Source organism: Pectinophora gossypiella, chromosome 25 (genome assembly GCF_024362695.1).
Source record: "Pectinophora gossypiella chromosome 25, ilPecGoss1.1, whole genome shotgun sequence".
NCBI lineage: Eukaryota > Metazoa > Arthropoda > Insecta > Lepidoptera > Gelechiidae > Pectinophora > Pectinophora gossypiella.
The window spans coordinates 2,932,022-2,953,736 of NC_065428.1; the positions used below are offsets into that span (position 1 = coordinate 2,932,022).

Consider the following 21,715-nt stretch of genomic DNA (forward strand, 5'->3'; position numbering starts at 1 on the left):
ATTGATCCCGAAAAATTTGACGAGATCTCGCGAACGAGTCCGGATTGTATTCCCTAGTATAACTAAGTATACTAACATTATACAGGGTGTTAGTGACGTCGCAACAAAAATTTTGAGGGATGATTCAGACCATGATTCTAAGTTGATATCAAGTGGAAGGAAGGATTATTACTAGGTACTTTATACTTTTTTAGGGAACCTAGCCTGGAAAGTACCATTCATCTAATAAAGCAATATTGCTATTTGTATAAATACATAAATGTTTACTTACTGCAAACAAAATATCAAATAACTAGCTGATTATTTTTTTGCAAAAACTTACTTCTTAAAACCCCTTCTACAGCTATGCAGATGTTTATGCGTTGTATGTTTTTTTTACTTTCTCCTAATAAAACAAGTAAATAAGACACTGTTATATGAATTTGAATTTATATACTTACTTATCTTGCTTTTTATTTTTGAGTTACTTGACACAGACAGTAGGTATAATAAAAGAACAAAAAACTATATTTTTACTTATGATAATTACGTTGAATAATGAATAATGTTGACTTTAAGACAAAGGAAAACAAAGCAATAAAATAGTTACTTTAGTAATTCTTTTTTACATTTAAATTATAAAGGTTGTCCTGTCCTTTTGTCATAAATTTTCAAAGTGGCGTCGGCGTAGAATCCAACTTTAATTACCTCAGTTGCAGTTTTTTCATTACTCATTCCTCCACTGTTTAATACATTTCCGATAGGTGGGCCGTGAAAATGATGACCATTATATTTCTTTTTAAAATTTACCGCCAAATTCCCTCTCAGTGTTGCCAAATATTCCACTTCGATTTCCAAATATCCCCGGGTAGCTGTCAGAATGGCCGTTGCTCTTTGCCCGGGCTGGAGTTCCGTTTCGACGTTGCTAGTAGTACCGATTGTTATGGTTTCAGAACGCTCCTCGCTTTCGCCCCAACTAGAGCTGTACGAAAAACCGGTTGTACCGGTAATTTTTGAAAACAAAACGTTGACGTCGTATTCCACTTCTTGAGATATAACGATCTCTTTGTTTCGCGTCCAACTCGTTGTTATCGTGTTTTCAACCGTTTGACTTATTCCCGTGTTTACTTTTATTGTATTGTTTAATAAATTTTCGAAGTCCTGCGATAGGACTACTACTGGGGTCTTCCTGATGCCTTTCATTCTAGAAGATTTCACCGACAGCACTCTTTTTATTTGTTCCCAATGGTACTTTGTGTACAAGTCGCCCCATGGTGTCGGACTTTTTATATAAACGTTTGTAGGTTGGGTTCCATAATGTTTCTTCAACGCTTCCTTCAAGTTTCTATTGCTTATATCGAATAACTTAATTTCGTGATCAGTCACTAGTTTTACATCAATCCCCGTATAGTTTATTCTAATATCACTTACGTCATTTCCAGCACTAACATCTATACTTATTTTAGCACTTATAGTTTTTAATGCTAATATAAAAATACAGAATAATTTTAACATATTTAATGTAACAGAACTGCTCAGTGAATAGTTTCTTAACAAAATGATAATTATTTTAATGATTACGAGGAAGTTTTTACATAACATTTTGGGATAGGGGAATTTTGATTGTAAATATTAAACAATTGTAGGCATGTTAATGAAACGTACTTTATAGATAACTTGGGTCAAACTAAAGATAACAAATGTTCTGTAGAGTAACTATACAGTTTATCCAAACAAAATGCAAATTCTAAATCTCTATAGTACTTGATACATTTAAAAAAGGATCAATTTACGGACATTTTTATTGGTTTTTAAATTTTTGCATAAACTTGTGTTCCGTAAATTTTATGCCTCTTGATTCCCCGTCCCTTTCCTTTTCGATGGATAAGAAAATGACAGGTTTAAATTAAAATAAACTGCTGAGTGGGCAAACTTGAACTCAAATAGGTTACATAATATAGTTACATTTCTAAAACTCCTCCAAACTAACCCTCCTAAGAACTCTCCTAAGTCTTCGTTAGGTATGTTTATTTAGGAAAACCCACTAGGATTCAGACTTGTCCCCATCATAACGCATGCCGCTTGTTATTATCATTCGAAAATCACGTGTTCACGCAGTTGATAATAATTAATTTTATTGTTGGAAACTCTGGGAAATACCCCGTTATGATCACTTACATAAAACATAAACAGCCGCTGCCGGGAACAGGCCTCCCCTCAATCAACCGGAGGGGAAATGGAGCATATACCTCTACGCTGCTCCATTGCTGGTTCAACATTGGCCACAACTTCTTTACAGATGATGGTAACAGTGGCTGTGTAGCTGTCACGTTTTGCTGCAGGATCTCTTGTGACTTATCAAGCTGATAGCAGCATGGCACCAATGGCCGCATTTCACACAAATAAAAGGTGATTCGGGGGGAGGAACAGTGGTGTGAAGGCGAAACCTTTCTGCTTCAGCTTGCCCAGCCGGGCTTCGTCTTAAGGCTTAACGTGCCTCTCGAATCAGGGAATATTTTTCGAACAATCAGGTGTATTAATTAGAAATGTCCCAGCCGAACAAAGGACAGTCTCACAAAGTGATCAATGATCATTTAAGAAAACTTTATTTTCAAAGAAACCTACGATGTTGTTTACTTTACTGATCATATTAATACTACCCTTGAACCTTCAGTTGATAATCAGGTCACAGTTAATACAAATAAATTGTAATAACACACAATATGACATGCATTCATCACCATATCTATCTTAAGAGTGAACATTATATTGAGGTTTTATTTATAGCTGCTAGTATAAATAAAAAAGTATATTAAAATCCTCAGGCTATGTCCATTTTAGTGTTAAGGTTTTTCTGTAAATTGTCTTGATACTTTCTTGAGCAAAAAGTGTTATCTACTTATCCATATATAATCAGCAAGAAGTGTATTTTATTAAATTAAAATGCATAAAACCTTTAGTATGGTGGAATTTACACTACTATTCGTTTTATTTACATTTTTGCTACCACTAATGTGCGAAGCGAGAATCAAGATAAATATTACAGTTGGAGCGAGTGCCAGTGACACCAAAATCGAATACGGCGGAATCGATAATAAATTAATATCAGATATGGAAATCGATATGTTCAACTTCACAAAAGCAAAGCTAAATAAAGGCATGAGGATTGAGCTTGGGAGGGTTCCCGATGACATATTCTGGAAAGATCCAACGCCTTACGATAACTTGTACGGATTGTTCGAATGGCCACAAGTGAACAGGAATTTAAGGATCGAAAAAGCAAAAGTTATTGCGGTAGTCAACGAAAACGTAACTATAAAAGTAAGTGATCACATAAATAATACTAACAGAACTACAAAAACTAAGGTTGTGGTTACTGATTTACTAGAAAACAATATAGCTATTAGTTGGTCTGCGAAAGGACTACCAAAGGATGAAATGTATTTTGATGTTGAAATAGAATTCACGAAACACAAGTACAAATTTCAAGATAAGTGGAGGAACAGGACATTTAAAACGGTAGCATTACCGTTTGGAATATATAAAGAGGGTTCCAAATCGATAATGTTGAAACCAGGACATATAGTGACGTCTCGACTATCTGGATTGCAAACTATATTGCTGATCGAAGTTGAATACTTGGGAAAACTGATCGGAAACCTTATAGCAGATTATGAAAATCTATACGGGAAGTATCATTTTTACGCTCCGACTGTTCATAATATCATGAAAGCAGCAAATATGACTAATGAAATTAAAACCACACAATGGATAGAGATACGATGTTATACCAACCCTAAGTTAGAAGTGTTTGATAAAAGGACAGGTAAAGCGGTGAAATTGATAGAGCATTCTCCGTTCCAAAGCTTAAATGATAAACATAAATATGTAAATATAATTAATAGATCAAAGCATTATATAAATAAATAATTAAAATTAATTAACCCAGTCGTTTTCGTTTGAGGACTTTTTCTTCTATCGTGTGGGTAGGTAGTGGTTCTGCGGGGGATTACCAACCTCAGCAACCCTAGTCATGGTTACTATTGAACCGCCAAAGGCCCACCCTAAATATAACGGCTATGTACTTAAGTCAGTACTAAGTAGTAACCGGGACCAACGGCTTAACGTACCTTCCGAAGCACGAATCATCTTACTTTCGAACAATCGGGCAATTAGCCTGTAATGCTCTAACCAAATTAAGGTAAACACGCCCTTAGACGCGCCGCAGAAGCCGAACGCGCTGATGTGGTCGCTATTTATAAATATTTATATTTTACACATTTACTTTTAGGGATTACAAAGTGATTTCTCTTATACAATATATCAGTATGTGAATTACTTTCCGAATTGTGAGCTCAACGCTCAGCGATTGGTGAATATAAATTCTTTAACAAAGATTTTAGAAATGGTATCAAACGGTATTTTAAGCTACTATTTGCAACTCTATCTACCTATATCTGGGAGTCAGACAAGACTCGGATGATGATGCAAAATAAAAGTAATATGCGCTTTATTTGGAACTAGTTACTCCACATAAAAATATAAAAAGAATAAGATGCTTTCGTACTTGTATTTCACTGTAGCTATCTCTTTTTATCATTTTAGAATATGGGGAAAAAGTGTAAAATAAAGCGATATTTTTGTTGTTTTGTAACGTCAAATGCGCTAATGACGTCAACAATGTTGCCAGACCATTGTAAAAAATACAATTTTTACCAAATTATGGACTTTCTAGGCCACGTTCCCCAAAAAAAAATGATGGCCCTTTACAACTTTAACGTGATAAATTATTTTTTATCTCATTTATCATTCTGATCAAAATAAAGAGAAGCAATATAGGTAGCAACACATTTCAATACATATCTGAACCAAATATAAAGCAACAATTATTATTCTTTAAACCTCTACTATTACATTATATTTTTGAATAATTATGTACCCCGACCATTGAGAAAAATAGGTAACTATCACGGTTAATCTGAACATTTATATTTGTTTTTAGGGAACGTAGCTTGGAAACTCATTCTATATGCATAAACCCAATCTAAAAATGAAGCTACATTTATTTTTATACGTACCCGAGCAATGAGAAAAATCGGTAATTGTCACGTAGGAGTTAGACAACGCTATCTATATCTTTTTGAGGGAACGTTGCGTTGTTTGGAATGCCTCTCATTAAATAATAATCAGCTGTCGTCCGATTTGGCTTTGGCAGGCTGGCCACACCGGTCAAAAGTTCGAACTGTTTTATAGGGTACTCTTTGGTACGAAGGTTTCATTTGATTTTTGCCTCGTCTTGCGGATATTATTTTACAAATTAACCATAATAATCTCTCGCGTGACCGATAACTGGATAAATAATCAGTGATAAACATGTTAGTCTAGTTTAAACAAAGAATTAATATTTTTTGTTTGTGTATTCACCTACTTCAAAAGTGATTGGCATGTAATCTAGTCGTGTTTTAATATTAATATAGCATTCTTTGCGTTTGTTATTTACCTTAGTTTGTTAATAATTGCATATTAATCACGTAACATTCGTTTAACACGAGCTTTTCATTCTTTTTGAGTGTGAAAAATAATTTTAAAAACATGGTAGAATTTGTAGGTTTGTTCATCTGTGTGCCTCTATGGATCTTACTGTAAGTAAAAGAAGTATTATGTTTTTTTTTATTTCGTCAATATACCTATATACAACTTGGTTTTTACACAAAAGTATTTGACATACATACTTGCCTATAAACTAGGTTTGAATTTATTGTGAGTGGTAATTATGTAAATGAAAACCCAATTTACTTTCTAGAGTGTGACTTAATAATAATTGCCTTGTAAGTTACTCATTTTAGTTTCTCTTCAACTTATAGATACTACTTTTACAATGTTGATTGACTATAAATTATTTCTATTTCATCAACAAATATTATATTATATCAACAAATTATATAATCAAATACTTATTAAATTATATTCATATTCAGCTTTATGTTAAATTATTATCTGTGTGATTTTCTTCTTTTCTAATCCTATTGAGCACAAACCAACTTAAGTGAAATAATTTTAACACATTGATTGTTACTTTTTCACTATGTTTTGACAGCACTTTGTATTAAAAATCAATACCTGTGAAAAGGGTATTTAAAAAAGATTTTTTTGATTCTGTGTTTACAAAGAGGGTTATAGCCTAGTTATGGCTGAATAGAAGAATTGACTAGGAAATTCATAATTCACGACTTCTAACATCTTTTTAAAAACAAATGTCCTATAACCTATGTCTTTTAAATTAATCATAAAAATACGTAATAATGAGGAAGAGGGACTCGCCCAATTGTACACGCTGTGGGACTGTCGAGGATCTTATGCATTTCTTGGTGGAGTGTGACCGGAACAAACAGATTAGAAGGAAATTATTCCACTAAAATCTACATGGAGGAGAGATTGTGTGCCTCTTGGCAGATCCAGTGTCCGTAGCGGCAAGGCTTGTATATAAATACTGTACTGTGTCTCTTAGGAATAACAATCCCTGAACAGCATGGTGTAGTGCTGTAATGGTATTCTTTTGTAGATTGATGATTTGATCATCATTAAACGCTCTAAACTATGAGGCTGGCATAACCACCAAGAGTGGCTCAAGCCTCGACAAAAATTAGATTTAAAAAAAAAAATAAAAAAAAAATACGTAAACATAAGAAGGTAACATAAGATCACAACTATATCCCAATTCGGGTAGTCATAGGCACATTTATAGCAAGTTCAACTAAGTACCCACACCTCACTGAGCTTTCTGTTAGACCAACCGTATCGCTGTCTAAATAGTTGAGCCAACTCTGTTAGTGAAAACTGTACGAAGATGCACCACTATATTGCTCAGTAGTAATATTTTCCAGGTAAACTTAACCTTTCATAAAGGATTGAGCTGTTAACCAGAGGATTTAAGTGAAGCAAATAATCGGTTTTGAATAAGTTTGGATTTTACATTGTTCAGTTCGTATGTTCAGAAAACAATTGTCAAGGTTTGTCACTGATTTCATTCGGTCAGGATTTCTATTGTAACATAATAAAACATAGCAACACGCCCTTTATTAGATCGGCAGGGTCAGGACTTGCTATAGCTATGGGGTTGATGACTAAGCCAAGATAAATAATAAACTACAGCCTTGATTACTCATTTTTACTCTACTGCTTCTCAAATTCCATAGCTAGTTTACCGGCAATGTATATTTCATGTGATAGGCTGCAATTTTATCATTACTACGACCTCCGTGGTCCAGTGGTTGAGCGTTGGGCTCACGATCCGGAGTTCCCGGGTTCGATTCCCGGTGGGGACATATCACAAAAATTACTTTGTGGTCCCTAGTTTGGTTAAGACATTACTGGCTGATTAACTGATTGGCACGTGTCACCAGATTGTCCGAAGGTAAGATGATCCGTGCTTCGGGAGGCACGTTAAGCCGTTGGTTGGTTATTACTTACTAAAGTAAGTAGTCATTACATGAGCCATGTCAGGGGCTTTTAGCGGTTCAATAGTAACCCTGACACCAGGCGTGATGAGGTTGGTACTCCACCTCACAATCCACACGACAGAAGAAGAAGAAGAAGAATCATTACTTTTCGTAAGATACTGCATACAAATGTATTTTTCTGATAAATTAAATAGCCGACCATACTAAGGCTTTTAAGCTTTCCTGTGATAAGGAGGGATCTTCTTGCATGATAGTCAATATTTGACTTCATGCTCTGCAGGTTATAATGCACAAGACGACCTTTGAATATACTATCGCGGCGCTCCGTGTGTCGTAAAGTTTGCGGACGAGTGGAGTGCAAAGTTGAAGTATGAACTATTTGCTCATACTTGTATGGCGCGCGTTTCGGGCTCACTTGGCCCTTCCTACTTCTTTCTTCTATTCTGTGGTTGCAATCCATCATAACATAACATAAACTGCCTATATATACGTCCCACTGCTGGGCACAGGCCTCCCCTCAATCAACCGGAGCTCAATCCTCAATCAACACGCTGCTCCACTGCGGGTTGGTGGAGGTGTTTTTACGGCTAATAGCCGGGACCAACGGCTTAACGTGCCCTCCGAAGCACGGAATCATCTTACTTTTTCGGACAATCAGGTGATTCAAGCCTGAAAAGTCCTTACCAAACAAAGGACAGTCTTACAAAGTGATTTCAATGCAATGCAATGCATCAAAACTGGTTAAAGTTTTGCGACTCTCTCTTCTAATCCTTTTATCCTCTGTTGGGATGTAAGGCTTCCACAGATTTCCACTCTTCATGATCCTTGCGATGATCTTTTGCGGCAGATAAAAAGCAAACAATACTATTAATTTGTACTTTATTGTAATTTTATTGTATTGTGAGGAGCTCGGTGGCGCGCTCGGTCTGCGATTGTTGAAGTTAAGCAACTTTCCCAAAGGCCGGTCACAGGATGGGTGACCACAAAAAAAAAGTTTTCATCTCGAGCTCCTCCGTGCTTCGGAAGGCACGTTAAGCCGTTGGTCCCGGCTGCAACCATCAATCCGCACTGGGCCCGCGTGATGGTTTAAGGCCCGATCTCCCTATCCATCCATGGGGAAGGCCCGTGCCCCAGCAGTGGGGACGTTAATGGGCTGATGATGATGATGATGTATTGCAGGGTGCTACTCCTGGGGGCGTCGATAACGGCGGGCCTGTTCGTGTTCCACGTGGCTGTGGTCCCCCTCATCTTCAAGTATTCGAAGACGTTTAGACGTACCCTAGTCTTCGCTAATTTTGGTGAGTTTGTTTAGTATATTGTCCCACTGCAAAGCCTCCCCATCAAATAATAGACCTCGGGGGGTTCTCTATTTTTACTCATAAAATTTTATGTAATAATTTAACTTGGCATACTGTTACTTGTCCTATTATTAGTTACGCATAGTATTAATTTGTCATAACCTTTTAAGCATAATTTTGAAACTCATAATTACTGTAAGCATAATAATTAATGACAATAATGATAAATAAGCATAATTATTATAAGCATAAAAACTATACTCCGAATAAGAAAAGTTTTGGCACAACTTTGAACATTTTCGAAACTTACTTATCCTTGGCTGCATTTGGTTCATGATTGTAACTTTTATATTTTTGAGACTATTTCATGCTGTTGGTCATCATTCAGTATACTTTTGATTTGTAAGATAAACATGCTGGCGGCGTAGGGGTGGCCCAGGGGCCACCTCCGCCGCACCCTAACCTACTATTATTATCCCTTGTAAAAATTATGACAAAACACTATTATTCTAAAAAAGAATTATGGAAAGCTATTTATATGCGAGTCAAATTTATGCCAACAAATATTAGTCCAAAAATAAGTTATACCTAACAAACCAGTATTCCTAGATGTTATTATGGGAAAGTACTATTATGCTAAAAAACCTTATGCAAAAAGGATTATGATAATTAACATTATGACAAAAACATTTATGCATTTTAAGAGAATCCCACCTAAAAAAACAACTAAAAAAAAAGCAACTTCGAAGCAATTCATCTAAAAGCAATATTGCTATTTGCCCTTAAATCATCTCCTTAGCATTATCCCGTTTTCCACAGAGTCCGCTTACGAGTACTAATTTGTATACACTTTGAAACCTTGTCACATTAAGTTTTTAGACAAATTGAACTGTAAGTCTCACTAGATGTCAAATATGTTAGTGCGACATAGTCGGGCATACTAAGGGCATATATACAGGGCGTAGTGACATCGTAACGAAAACTGAGGAATGATGCAGGCTATGATTCTGAGTTGACATCAAGTGAAATTTTCCATCGAAAAGGTAAGTAGTATTCTTCTTCTATCGTGTGGGTTGTGAGGTGGATTACCAACCTCATCAACCTTGGTGTCAGGGTTACTATTGAGCCGCCAAAGGCCCCTGGCATGACCCATGTAATGACTACTTACTTACATCGGTAAGTAGTAACCGGGACCAACGACTTAACGTGCACGAAGCACGGAAAATTTTACTTTCGGACAATCAGGTGATCAGCCTGTAATGTCCTAACCAAACTAGGGATCAGTAATTTTTGTGATATTTACCCACTGGGATTCGAACCCGGGACTTCAAGAGCCTAACTCTCAACCACTGGACCACGGAGGCCGGAATTGAAAACAATATAAAAAATAAAAATACACGAATTTTACGATGGAGAATTCCAATTGATATTACTCGTAACTCAGAATCAGAAGGTTGATGAGGTTAGTAATTCGCCTCAAAACCCACACGATAGAAGAAGAATGGTCTGAATCATCCCCCTCAGTATACCTACAATACGATGTTACTAACACCCTGTATTACCTATTAAGACTATTGTACTGCCTTCATACAAATTAATTATCTTTCCATCTATATTTTGCATTGTATGATAGTGGACCGTGAGTTAGCAACATAAATTATTACATCCGGAAGATTAATGAGTTGATACAACAAACAATAAGATAATATAATTATCTGATACTCGTAATAAATTAATCTACGTAGGGCAAATTAATGTTAAATAAGTAATAAATTGTATTACTTTATCATCTCCCTAGCATTATCCCGTTTTGAACAGTGTCCGTTTACCTAACCTGAAGATATGACAGGTCCGGTTTTTACAGCAACTACCTTCCGACCTGCTAAGGGAAACCTGCCCAATACAGGTTAGGCCACATACCTCCAAAAATTTGCCGGTAGTTCTACCGGTCGAGGTGGTAGTAATACGGTTAAATAAATTTCCCGTCTTACTACTGGTAGTAAGACTTGGTAGTAACACGGGAAAAAAATGGGTTTCTTCACGATGTTTTCCTTCACCGCTGAGCACGTGATAATCATTGATGACCCAAACATGAATTCGAAAACTTTGACAATCATTGGTTTAGGCCTGTGCTGGATTCGAACTTACGACCTCAAAGTGAGAGGCAATCGTTCTACCAACTGGGCTACTACGGATCAATAAATTGTATTACTTATTATTATAAAATTCGACGCTGGATGCGGGCTGCGCAGGACCGATCGTCGTGGAGATCCTTGGGGGAGGCCTATGCCCAGCAGTGGGCGTCGTACGGCTGATAATGATGATTATTAAAAAATAATACAAAGAACAAAGGTTTTTTTGTCTGGCGTCACGCGACTTGCATATTTGCCAATAAGTAATATAGATAAATATAAATAAAAAAAAAAAAAATTTATTTTTCTCCAGTATTTTACAAAATCGAAATTGTGGACCTCCTGCTCTGCTCGTATTGGGAGTGACCACGCTGCTTCCGAGGGTTACAATATATAAATACTTAACTTAAAAATAAAATAAAGTGAATAGAGAATTCTTTCTTAGATGAATTGCGTAGATATGGCCATCTTAACCCCACAGGTCACCAGGCCCCAACCCCTGGATATCATTGTTTTTTTTTTTCTCATTAATCTTTTTTTTCTTTCAGTGCAATGGCCGCCATTTATGGACTTGGAAGACCCCTCCAGCTGCGGTGTAGAGGGAGGGAGAAATCTGACCATAGAATACCACTCAAAGGTCGACAATTGTCCTGTCCGAATTGGTGAGTTGTTCATTTTTGTGATATTACCCCGCGGCGATTGCAACCCGGGACCGTGAGCTCAAGTCTTCCTCTTTACCTTAGAGACCGTCGACCTGATCTTCTTCTTATCGTGTAGGTTGTGAGGTGGAATACCAGCCTCATCAACCCTGGTGTCAGGGCTATGATTGAGCCGCCAAAGGCGCCTGACATGGATCATGTAACGATTACTCACATCAGTAAATAATAACCGGGACCAACGGTTTAACGTGCCTTCCGAAGCACGGACCATTTTACTTTCGGATAATCAGGTGATTCAAGCCTGAAAAGTCCTTACCAAACAAAGGATAGTCTCACAAAGTGATTTCGACAATGTCCCCATCGGGAATCGAACCCGGACCTCCAGATCGTGAGCCTACCGCTCTAACCACTAGACCACGGAGGCTGTAATATATAATATTACATTGTTAGCATAAAAATAGGTTGTTATTGTAAACACACCTGACGGCTATAAAAACGAGCGGATGACAGCGACTCACATCCACAGCAGACTCGTTTCATTCGTTTGGCGAGCGTTCACGGAGCTACATCGAGTTCTACAAGTCCTGTGTGGTTTGAAATATTGTTATTTCCTATACGTAAATACTTTGATCCATATTAGTTTAATGTTTTGATAAAATGAATAAATTGTTATTTTAGTTACTGTTTTTTTTTTAATGTTTACCCACTTCTGCGTCTTAGAATATAATATTTAAACATTTGGTCGTGGAGATCCTTGGGGGAGGCCTATGTCCAGCAGTGGGCGCCGTACGGCTGATGATGATGATAACATTTATCTTTTATATCAGGAATATGGCATATACTCCCAAAAGCGGTGTACGAAAGGCTCAAAGGCAAGTTTGATGACAACTCGGATAAGGAGGAACTGAACAGGTTGCTGGATGATGAGCTGACCAACTCCACCACACCCATCATGATCTACTGTCATGGTAAGCACACACATGAACGTAATCTCACTAATCCCTAATAGGGCAAGCAGAGTACTGTTAGAAAAAAGAATCTTCAGCGACACGCACCCACGTGGTCCTCCATTTCTTTTCTGTCCCATTCTTTTTCATACCTCTCGCTCTTCCACTCTGTGCCGAGGTTTTTCTTGCAGCTTCTTTTCCCCGGCTATACAGGTTCTGAGAAGCTGCAGTAGTTTTAGGCGGATGAGACGTTCGTTATGTAAAAATTGGCGATTCAAAGTGTAACTATGTTATCTACTGAATAAAGATATTTTTGAATTTGGATTTGTTCAACCGAATACGTCTTCACTTATATCTTTTCTCTTTCACACGTATCTTGCATCTCTGTCTCACGTACCTGTCACTTTCATACATCCCACAAAAGGAAAGGGACGAGTAATCGACTGGCATGGTATGGAACACCAAGTCAATATTAGGCAGAAATCTAAAACAACCCTCATGAAATTTTACATCGGCCCTTAATAACCCGGCAGAATGAAGTAGACAGCACACGTCAAACGGGTTCCATACCAGCGAGATACCTTTTTGATTCGCCCGGGTTAAACATCCGTCCCTTTCCTTTTCGGCGGATAAGAAAATGACAGGTATAACTTAAAATTATATGGTGTCTACGGGAATAGGGTAGTTTCCAACTAGTCAAATAAGTTACTTTTTACTAAACGTCAAAACGTGAAATTACTATGGAATTTGTATGAAAAAGCAACCTGAGACGTCATAGAAAAACATGACAAAATGTGGCACTTATTACATTTATCTTTACTAACATTTATATACAAGTTAAATAGAAAAGCGTTTTTTGTCACCTTTAGATCTGTCTTTATTTAGTAATCAGAATTTCATAATTTATTCAACTGTTTTAAGACAGTAGTTAAACAGAATCTTTGCAAAAAAGTTTATTATAAAGTGAGTGATTATTTAGAAGATGTGAATGCATGGGATTAACTGTCTGAGAAATGATATTAGGCAGCTAAATTACTCAATTGTATAACAATATTTTGTTTATTTTTTTAAAGAACGTCTAGGGCCCTGTGCCGAGGTTTTTCTTGCAGCTTCTTTTCCCCGGCTATACAGGTTGTGAGAAGCTGCAGTAGTTTTAGGCGGATGAGACATTCGTTATGTAAAAATTGACGATTCAAAGTGTAACTATGTTACCTACTGAATAAAGATATTTTTGAATTTGAATATCTTTGACCTAGGAAACTACCCAATTAGCATTATCATTATATTTAAAATGTTATTTATCTAATTTCAGGCAACTCTAATTCCCGCGGAGCTACGCACAGAATAGAGCTCTACAAATTCTTTCAGCAGATGGACTTTCATACGATAGCTTTCGATTATAGAGGTAATTTCCTTTTATAATAATGGATGTCTGGAAGAAACCGGTTTAAGCGGTCGAAATAAGGCCGCCTATTGCCGTACGTCAAGTAAAATATTTTTATACAGGTGTTAGTGACATCGTATTGAATACTGAGAGGGATGATTCAGACCATGATTCTGAGTTAATATCAAGTGGAATTTTCCGTCGATGATATTAACTCAGAATAATGACCTGAATCATCCCCCTCAGTATTCGTTACGATGTCACTTACACCCGGTACAAGTACTTACAGTAGCCACACAAGTGCGTTGGGGTGTTAGTGACATCGTAACAAATGAGTAGCAAAAGTATAGAATAAAAAAATAAAAAAGTCATGAATTTTGCGACGGAAAATTTCACTTGATATTAACTCAGAATCGTGGTCTAAATCATCCCCGTCAGTATTCGTTACGGTGTCACTATTACCCTGTATATATATATTTTTTTTTTCAGGATATGGTGACTCCACAAACCTGAACCCCACGGAAGACGGCGTGGTGGAAGATTCGCTGATTGTGTACGAGTGGGTGCACAACACTATCTCCAAAGAAGATAGGAGAGTAGAGAATAAACCGGCTGTGTGCGTGTGGGGACATTCATTAGGTCAGTTATGGAGACGAAAATGTCAGAAGGAAACAGGGTCAGGGTTCGATTCCCGACGGGAACATTGTCGAAATTTCTTTGTGAGACAGTCCTTTGTTTGTTAAGGACATTGCAGGCTTGAAAAAAGTAAGATGATTCCGTGCTCCCGAGGGCACGTTAAGCTGTTGGTCCCGGCTGTTAGCTGTAAAACATCTCCACCGGTTGGTGGAGAAGGAGCAGCGTCGTGGAGTATGCTCCATACCTCTCCGGTCTGTGGCGGACCCAACTAGTTGGCCACCTAGTTCCGCCCACATGCAACAGATGGCGCCACATTCAATAATGCAGTCTTCAAGCAGTCGTGAAACGCGATATCGAAGTTTACACAGCAAGACGCATATATACAACTTCCAACATAACACCGTTGGATCGTCGATCGCTAGTCACACTACCAACTTGTGACTAGCGGGGTACTATGCTCAGTTCGGTACCCAGAAAACTGTACTTTGGCGGCAGCACCTCCTTTTCGCCAAAGGTCAATTGAAGGGAGGCTTGTGCCCAGCAGTGGGACATACATAGGTTACTTATATTAGAAAACGCCCTCAGTGGCGCAGTGGTTGAGCGTTAGACTCACGATCCGTAGGTGCCGGACTCGAATCCCGGTACAGGTTGATCACCCGATTAAATAAATAAGTAAAATAAAAACAAATAAAATAATATTTATTGTGATACACAGGTTTACATAACACAATAATAAAATAAAGTTTTCCATCACAAAAGGTAACAAGCTCAGTATATGCCGAGATGAAATATCTCGACGCTGGTTTTCAGCCTGCACCTGCGTTGTGATTGTCCGAAAGTAAGACGATCCGTGCTTCGGAAGGCCTTAACATTCATTACCTTTTTATTGTACTCCAGGTACAGGCATCTCCTCGCACTTGCTGGGCAACCTGGACAGCCTGTGCAGCAGTGTCCTGGAACGAGACACCCCCCTGCCGCTGCCCCGGGTGCTCATACTAGAGGCCCCCTTCAACAACCTCGCCGACGAGGTCGCGCACCATCCGCTGTCTAAGGTCAGTCGATGCATCTATGATCCAAATATGAATTCAAACCCATCATCATCATCTTCCTAGCTTTATCCCGTTTTTCACCCAGCTTATCTAACCTGAAGATTTGACAGGTCCGGGTTTTCGCAGAAACGACTGCCTGTCTGAGTAACCCGCCAAAGGAAAACCAGCCCAATACAGGTTAGGTCACATACCTCCGAAAATGCATTTCTCGGGAATGTGGGTTTTCCTTCACCGCTGAGCACGTGATAACCATTGATGACCCAAACATGAATTCGAAAACAAATTCGACAATCATGGGTCATTGATGGTTCATAATAGGTAGCATGACACCTTGGAATCGGAACGTCCGTAGACGTTATGTTCTTAAAATGGGTTAAATAACGATTATTTAAATAAACCAGTTCCAAATTACGCAGTTGGTATTATTAAGCATCCTGTTGGATGCGTGTATTCCTTAATAATGCCATGGGTAACAACCCATGGCAGCGAAAGGACTCAATGGCCAGCTCGGTTCTCCGTCAAGCTTTTTAATGGGATGTCATTTCTGTCCCCAGTTGGTGACGTGGCTCCCCTACTACGAGTCCACGTTCGTGTCAGCGTTCCACACTGACCCGCATCTGAGGTTCAAGTCGGACGTCCACTTGACCCAGCAGCCACACTTGCCCGTGCTCATACTGCACGCTAAGGATGATGTCATTGTGCCTTTCCGTGTTGGACTAAAGGTATGATTTTTTCAATCTACAGTCCTAATTTTATTTTAAGTTATACCTTTCATTTTCTTATCCGCCGAAAAGGAAAGGGACGGGCAACCGACAGGCATAACATTTATGGAGCACACGTAAATTTTAGGCAGAAGTTTAAAAAACCCTTCCAAAATTGTATATTGGCCAATAACCCGACAGAATCAAGTTGACTGCACACGTCAAACGGATTGCATATGACCGAGATGCCCATTTTATTCGCCCGGGTTTTAAAATTAACAGTTTTCAATCATCCGTCCGTGCGATGGAAAATACCACTTGATATTAACTAAGAATAATGAGCTGAAAGTTGATGGTAGAGCTGGCAGAGGAAGACCGACAAGGAGTTACGATGACTAAATTGGAGATGTCCTTAGAAAAGGTTTAATACGATCTACTCTGAACCGGCGTGCGTGTATGAAGCGATTGATGAATGTGGAGGAAGCAAGAGAAGTGTGTCAGGATCGAAGCAAATGGAATTCTATAGTCTGCTTACCCCGGTGGGAAATAGGGAGTTTATGTATGTATGTATAATGAGCTGAATCACCCCCCCTCAGTATTAGTTACGATGTTACTAACAACCTGTATTTATTGTATCCTATTCTCAGTTGTATCGCAGCGTGAAAGCGTCGAGGTCGCCATCGGACGCGGTGATCAAACTGCACGCCTACGACAAAGCCATGGACCTCGGCCACAAGTGGATATGCCACGCGCCCGATCTCAGGGATATTGTCGAGTGAGTTGCTTTCTACACATGTCGTGGTCAGCTCTTAGAATGAGCGACTTTCAAGGCTACGTTCCTCAAAAAAATATAGAAAGAAAGAATATTTTTGTTATTTGTCTTTTGATGTGATGTCATTATCTAAATATATAATAATATATAATAATTCTTACACTTTTTACTAGTATTCAAATTATACACTTCTCATCAAAAAAATCGAAACACCTTGCAAGTTTACGTTTTGTCAGGATTATCAGAAAAATGTGTACATTTAGGAATAAATTATGTTAAATGTCGTTTAATAGTGAGTAATATGAGCTTATCAAATCTTAATGTTAATGTTCTAAATTTAAATGAATTTTTCATAGGTTTCGTATTTTGTTAAATGAGTCATTTTTATTCCGTATGGAGTATAAAGGAAATGGATAAAACAACACACTTAAATGAAAAAAAAAGCTAAAAAACGTTTATTTAATAACTTGTATTCCCTCCCCGAGCTCTAATTACTGCTTCCATACGGTTCTTCATCGATCGGATGAGAGTCACGATCACATGCTGTGGTATATTGTCCCATTCCTCTTGGATTGCATCTTGCAGCTGGCTAAGTGTTTCTGGGGCAGGATCTCTTGCTCGAATTCGTCTCTTTAATTCATCCCACAGATGTTCAATGGAATTCATGTCCGGGCTTCTTGCTGGCCATTCCATAATAGAGATATCGACTTCGTTAAGATAATCTCGTACGACGCCCGCGGTGTGAGCCCTAGCATTGTCGTGCATGAATATGAAGCCGTTGCCAATAAAATGTGCATAGGGCATCACATGAGGCTCGAGACACTCTTCGACGTACCGATGACAGTTTAGTGCAGGCAGACGTGGCCCAGACACGAAAGCAAGCTCTGTCTTACCGTCGGCGCTGATTCCTCCCCAAACCGTCCACGAACCGCCACCATAGCTGACCTTTTCTTCAATGCAGCATTGTGCATAGCGTTCTCCGTCTCTTCTGTAGACCTTGTTCCTTCCGTCGTTACCTTACAGCATAATTTTACACTCATCAGAAAAGAGAACTTTGCTCCACTGTAGGTATGACCAATTTAGTGCTCACGTGCAAAGTTAAGGCGCGCTCTTCGATGGTCTGCAGTTAATTTCGGCCCATTTGCTGGCTTATGCGGTACCAGTCCACGATCCTTCAACCTTCTTCTAATTGTAGAGTCACTTACAGCCACTCTTCGTACAACACGAAGCCGCTGCTGCAGTTGAAAAGCGTTAAGGCGTCGATTTCTTAAAGAAGTTGTTACAATAAATCGATCATCTCGCTCAGAAGTGACCCGATTCCTGCCAGATCCTGAACGGCGCGTGAACAAACCAGTCTCCCGATAACGTTTATAGACTCTATGAACAGATGACAGGCTTAGATGCAGTCTTGCAGCCACAACACGCTGACTAAGGCCAGAATCCAGCAATACCACAACTTGGGCGGCTTCTGTGGGCGAAGTATCCATACGTTTTAGAAAAAAAACCTTTTTCAGACGTCCCAAAGTCACAGTATTGAAATAAAAAACAAAAAGTTTAAGGATAGGCGCCAATTTTTAGTTTTTAAACGCTAAATGTACTCCAACCCTAAACACACATTTGTCTCAAAACAGTGATTCATTTCGTTTATAAGATAAACAAATGAAATTCTAATTTTGAATTTAGAATTTCCGCTTATTACTGTAATGGCCAAACTGCCAGCTATACATTTATGTATTTTTTTTCATCGTATGAATTCTTTTTTGTGTTAAATTCGGACAGAAACAATGAAAACGGAAGTGTTTCGATTTTTTTGATGAGAAGTGTATTTTAATGTTACTTTTTTTTTAATTTTAATAATTTTATTTTAATATAATGTATATTTATATTTATATATATACCATAAAGAAATCATTCATTTATTTATCTGCAACATTCATTACAAAAAGTCAAATAATCCAACTTAAAATTACTTAACCTAGAACCCACTCCGTGTCAAACCCGGCCCAAAAGTGCCCATGACACTAGCAGCGTTACCGCGCTGGATTGCCACGGACAACCTCTGAGCCAAGAAAGACCCGGAGCGGGGCGGAGGAGCGAAGTAATGAATGTTGCAGATAAATAAATGAATGATTTCTTTATATATATATATATATATATATATATATAATCCGTGTCTGTGGTGTCCTAAATAATAAATGTTTCTTTCTTTCTTTTTTTTCTTTATATATATATATATATATTTATATTATATATAAATATACATTATTATATATTTAGATAATGACATCACATCAAAAGACAAATAACAAAAATATTTTCTATACTGGGTGTTAGTGACACTGTAACGAATACTAAGGGGGATGGTTCAGATCATGATTCTGAGTTGATATGAAATGGAATTTCCTGTCGGAAAATTTTCTTATTTTCAATCAAAACTGCCTTTGTCCAATTGGTTGCTTTTCTTTTTCGTAACTCATCCTTCAGACGGGATACGCTCCACTTTGCTTTACAATTTATAGCAATTTATCACTAAATTTTAATTTCTTCATTGAATAATCTAAATAATTAATACGAAGTGGTGTTTTGTGGTTAATGATCGCATTAAGTTAGTCGGAAGACATTCGCGAGTGTTATTATATCGGAGTATTTAATAAACAAAGTGTATCTGCCTATTTTCGCTTCGTGCCAAGAAGCCGCTTCATAACTCGAAAGTTTATGCGGACTTTTGAGTTAATTCGTTTGAGGTTCGGAGTAGGAGTCTACTCCGAGGGTGGGGGCTTAGGTTTCATCATCATCACCTTTCATCATTTCATTAATCATCAAGAAAAAAAATACGTATAACATGGCTGTATGGGCATAGTTTGCCTTACCCTTCGGGGAAAACCAAAACAAAAAAAAATTATCGGCAGCCATATTTGTTTACCTTTTATGAAGATCATTCTTGAACGGACTTTACATTTGTTATTTCTTTGTTTCAGAGATTTCGTGAAGAATCTTCGATGAAGATCCAAGCTTACGCTTCTCGCCTTAGAGTCTAAACTCATTACTGACCATGTCACAAATTAAGATAATATGAAACATATAGCCGTCCTTGTCTTTCACATGCAACTGTCTATTAGCGTGAGTGAGATGACTATAGGCTAGTTGAGTACAATAATTTTCGCTGCCAAGTGATACAAATAAGTGCTTGTAAATGTACTTATTGCTTTAAAACATAATAATATTAATAATTTATTAAGGTTAATGCAATAAATTGTTTTTTTTACACATATTATTTATTTTATTGTATCTTCTCTCGTGTGCATTGTGAGGTGCCAATTCGGGTGCACACAAACTTAACCTAATTTTTAGTTTGATTTTTTTTTTAATTTTTGGCCTGGTTACAAAGACCTTTAGGCCATTTTTGGTTTGACAGCTCTTAAACTAGTGCCGTCCTTCACTTACAATACGTGCACGAAAGAGATGGAGCTATCTTTATTCCTGTAAAATTTAGATATCAAAGACCAACCCTATCAAACCTGAAATCAGAACTCAGAATCATTTATTCAATGTAATTATCATGGATAAACTTGTTGAAGTACGTCATTTCGCAAGGTGTTATGGCTGAGGAGAAGAAATGACAAGAAACTGCAACAGCAACACATCTTTTAAAAACCAATGAGGGTATACATTACAAGATATTTAATAACTAGAGGAACACATTCAATACCAGACAGACCAATTTTTATAGTTTAGGTAGTCATTAATCGTATAATAAGCTTTTTTACATAAAGTAAGCTTCACATGAGCTTTAAATTTATTTTCTGACAAATTTATTGTATTTTATTGTAAAAACGTATACATAACATAAAAGGATGAATTTAATTTACTTAATCTAGAATTTTGAATAGCAATTTTATTTTTATTTCTTGTATTGTAAGTATGGTGTCGCATTGTAAGTACTTAAAACTATTTTTAAAGGAAAAAATGACTCCTGGGTTCCGGTCTAAATGACCATAACCCATTGAGGAGTAAGGGAGCGCGCGGACTCTCCATCTCGCTTACACTTACGGGTAGCGGCAGACGGTAAAAACGCCATTTTTTGTATGGAGTGACCTGACTATGCCTATGTGCCTTAGTGGGACGTTTGTGAGCTTTGACCTTGCTATATAAAGTTTGTATAAAACATAAACAGCCTATACGTATACATCCCACTGCTGGGCACTGCCCCCCACCCCCTTTCCCCCCTTCAATCAACCAGATGGGCTACGGACTCTACCACGCTCTTCCACTGCGGATTAGTGGAGGCGTTTGAGCTGAGCCCAGGACCAACGGCTTAACGTCCTTCCGAAGCACGGTATAATTATTTTTAAAGACAATTAGGTGAGGCAACCCTATATTTTTAGGAGGCCTATTCAAACAGTGATTACTATAAACTGGGGTGGCTAATGTCACATCGAAGCAAAGCGAAGATGAATCTAAAAAGCAATATTGCAATTTGACATTTGCGTACTTATATATAAGTAAGTGCGCTATGTCAAGAAACTCAAATTAATTTATTAAGAAATGTCAAATAGCAATATTGCTTTCTTAGATGAATCGGCATCGTGGTACGCGAGAATGTAGGGTTGGCTACGGTCCGCTCTCCTTAAAAGGACGGCATTATAAACTATTTCGCCAAATATTCTTTAATCAATTCCTTGCAAATGTAACTTCAGA

The 21,715-nt window shown here is 37.8% G+C and overlaps 2 protein-coding genes across 2 annotated transcripts; one reads left to right on the plus strand and one right to left on the minus strand.

The window, feature by feature from the left end:
• Positions 1–477: 477 nt before the first annotated feature.
• Positions 478–2,295, minus strand: LOC126378159 (spherulin-2A-like). The gene has a single exon (XM_050026357.1). The coding sequence runs from the start codon at positions 1,579–1,581 to the stop codon at positions 616–618; it is 966 nt and encodes a 321-aa protein (XP_049882314.1). The 5' UTR covers positions 1,582–2,295; the 3' UTR covers positions 478–615.
• A 2,899-nt stretch (positions 2,296–5,194) lies between these two features.
• On the plus strand, positions 5,195–20,284 carry LOC126378141 (lysophosphatidylserine lipase ABHD12-like). Its single transcript, XM_050026329.1, has 10 exons — positions 5,195–5,621; positions 8,619–8,737; positions 11,418–11,531; positions 12,356–12,496; positions 13,788–13,880; positions 14,349–14,498; positions 15,393–15,547; positions 16,099–16,266; positions 16,893–17,020; positions 19,996–20,284. The coding sequence occupies exons 1-10, from the start codon at positions 5,572–5,574 to the stop codon at positions 20,018–20,020; spliced, it is 1,143 nt and encodes a 380-aa protein (XP_049882286.1). The 5' UTR covers positions 5,195–5,571; the 3' UTR covers positions 20,021–20,284.
• The last annotated feature ends 1,431 nt before the right edge of the window (positions 20,285–21,715 follow it).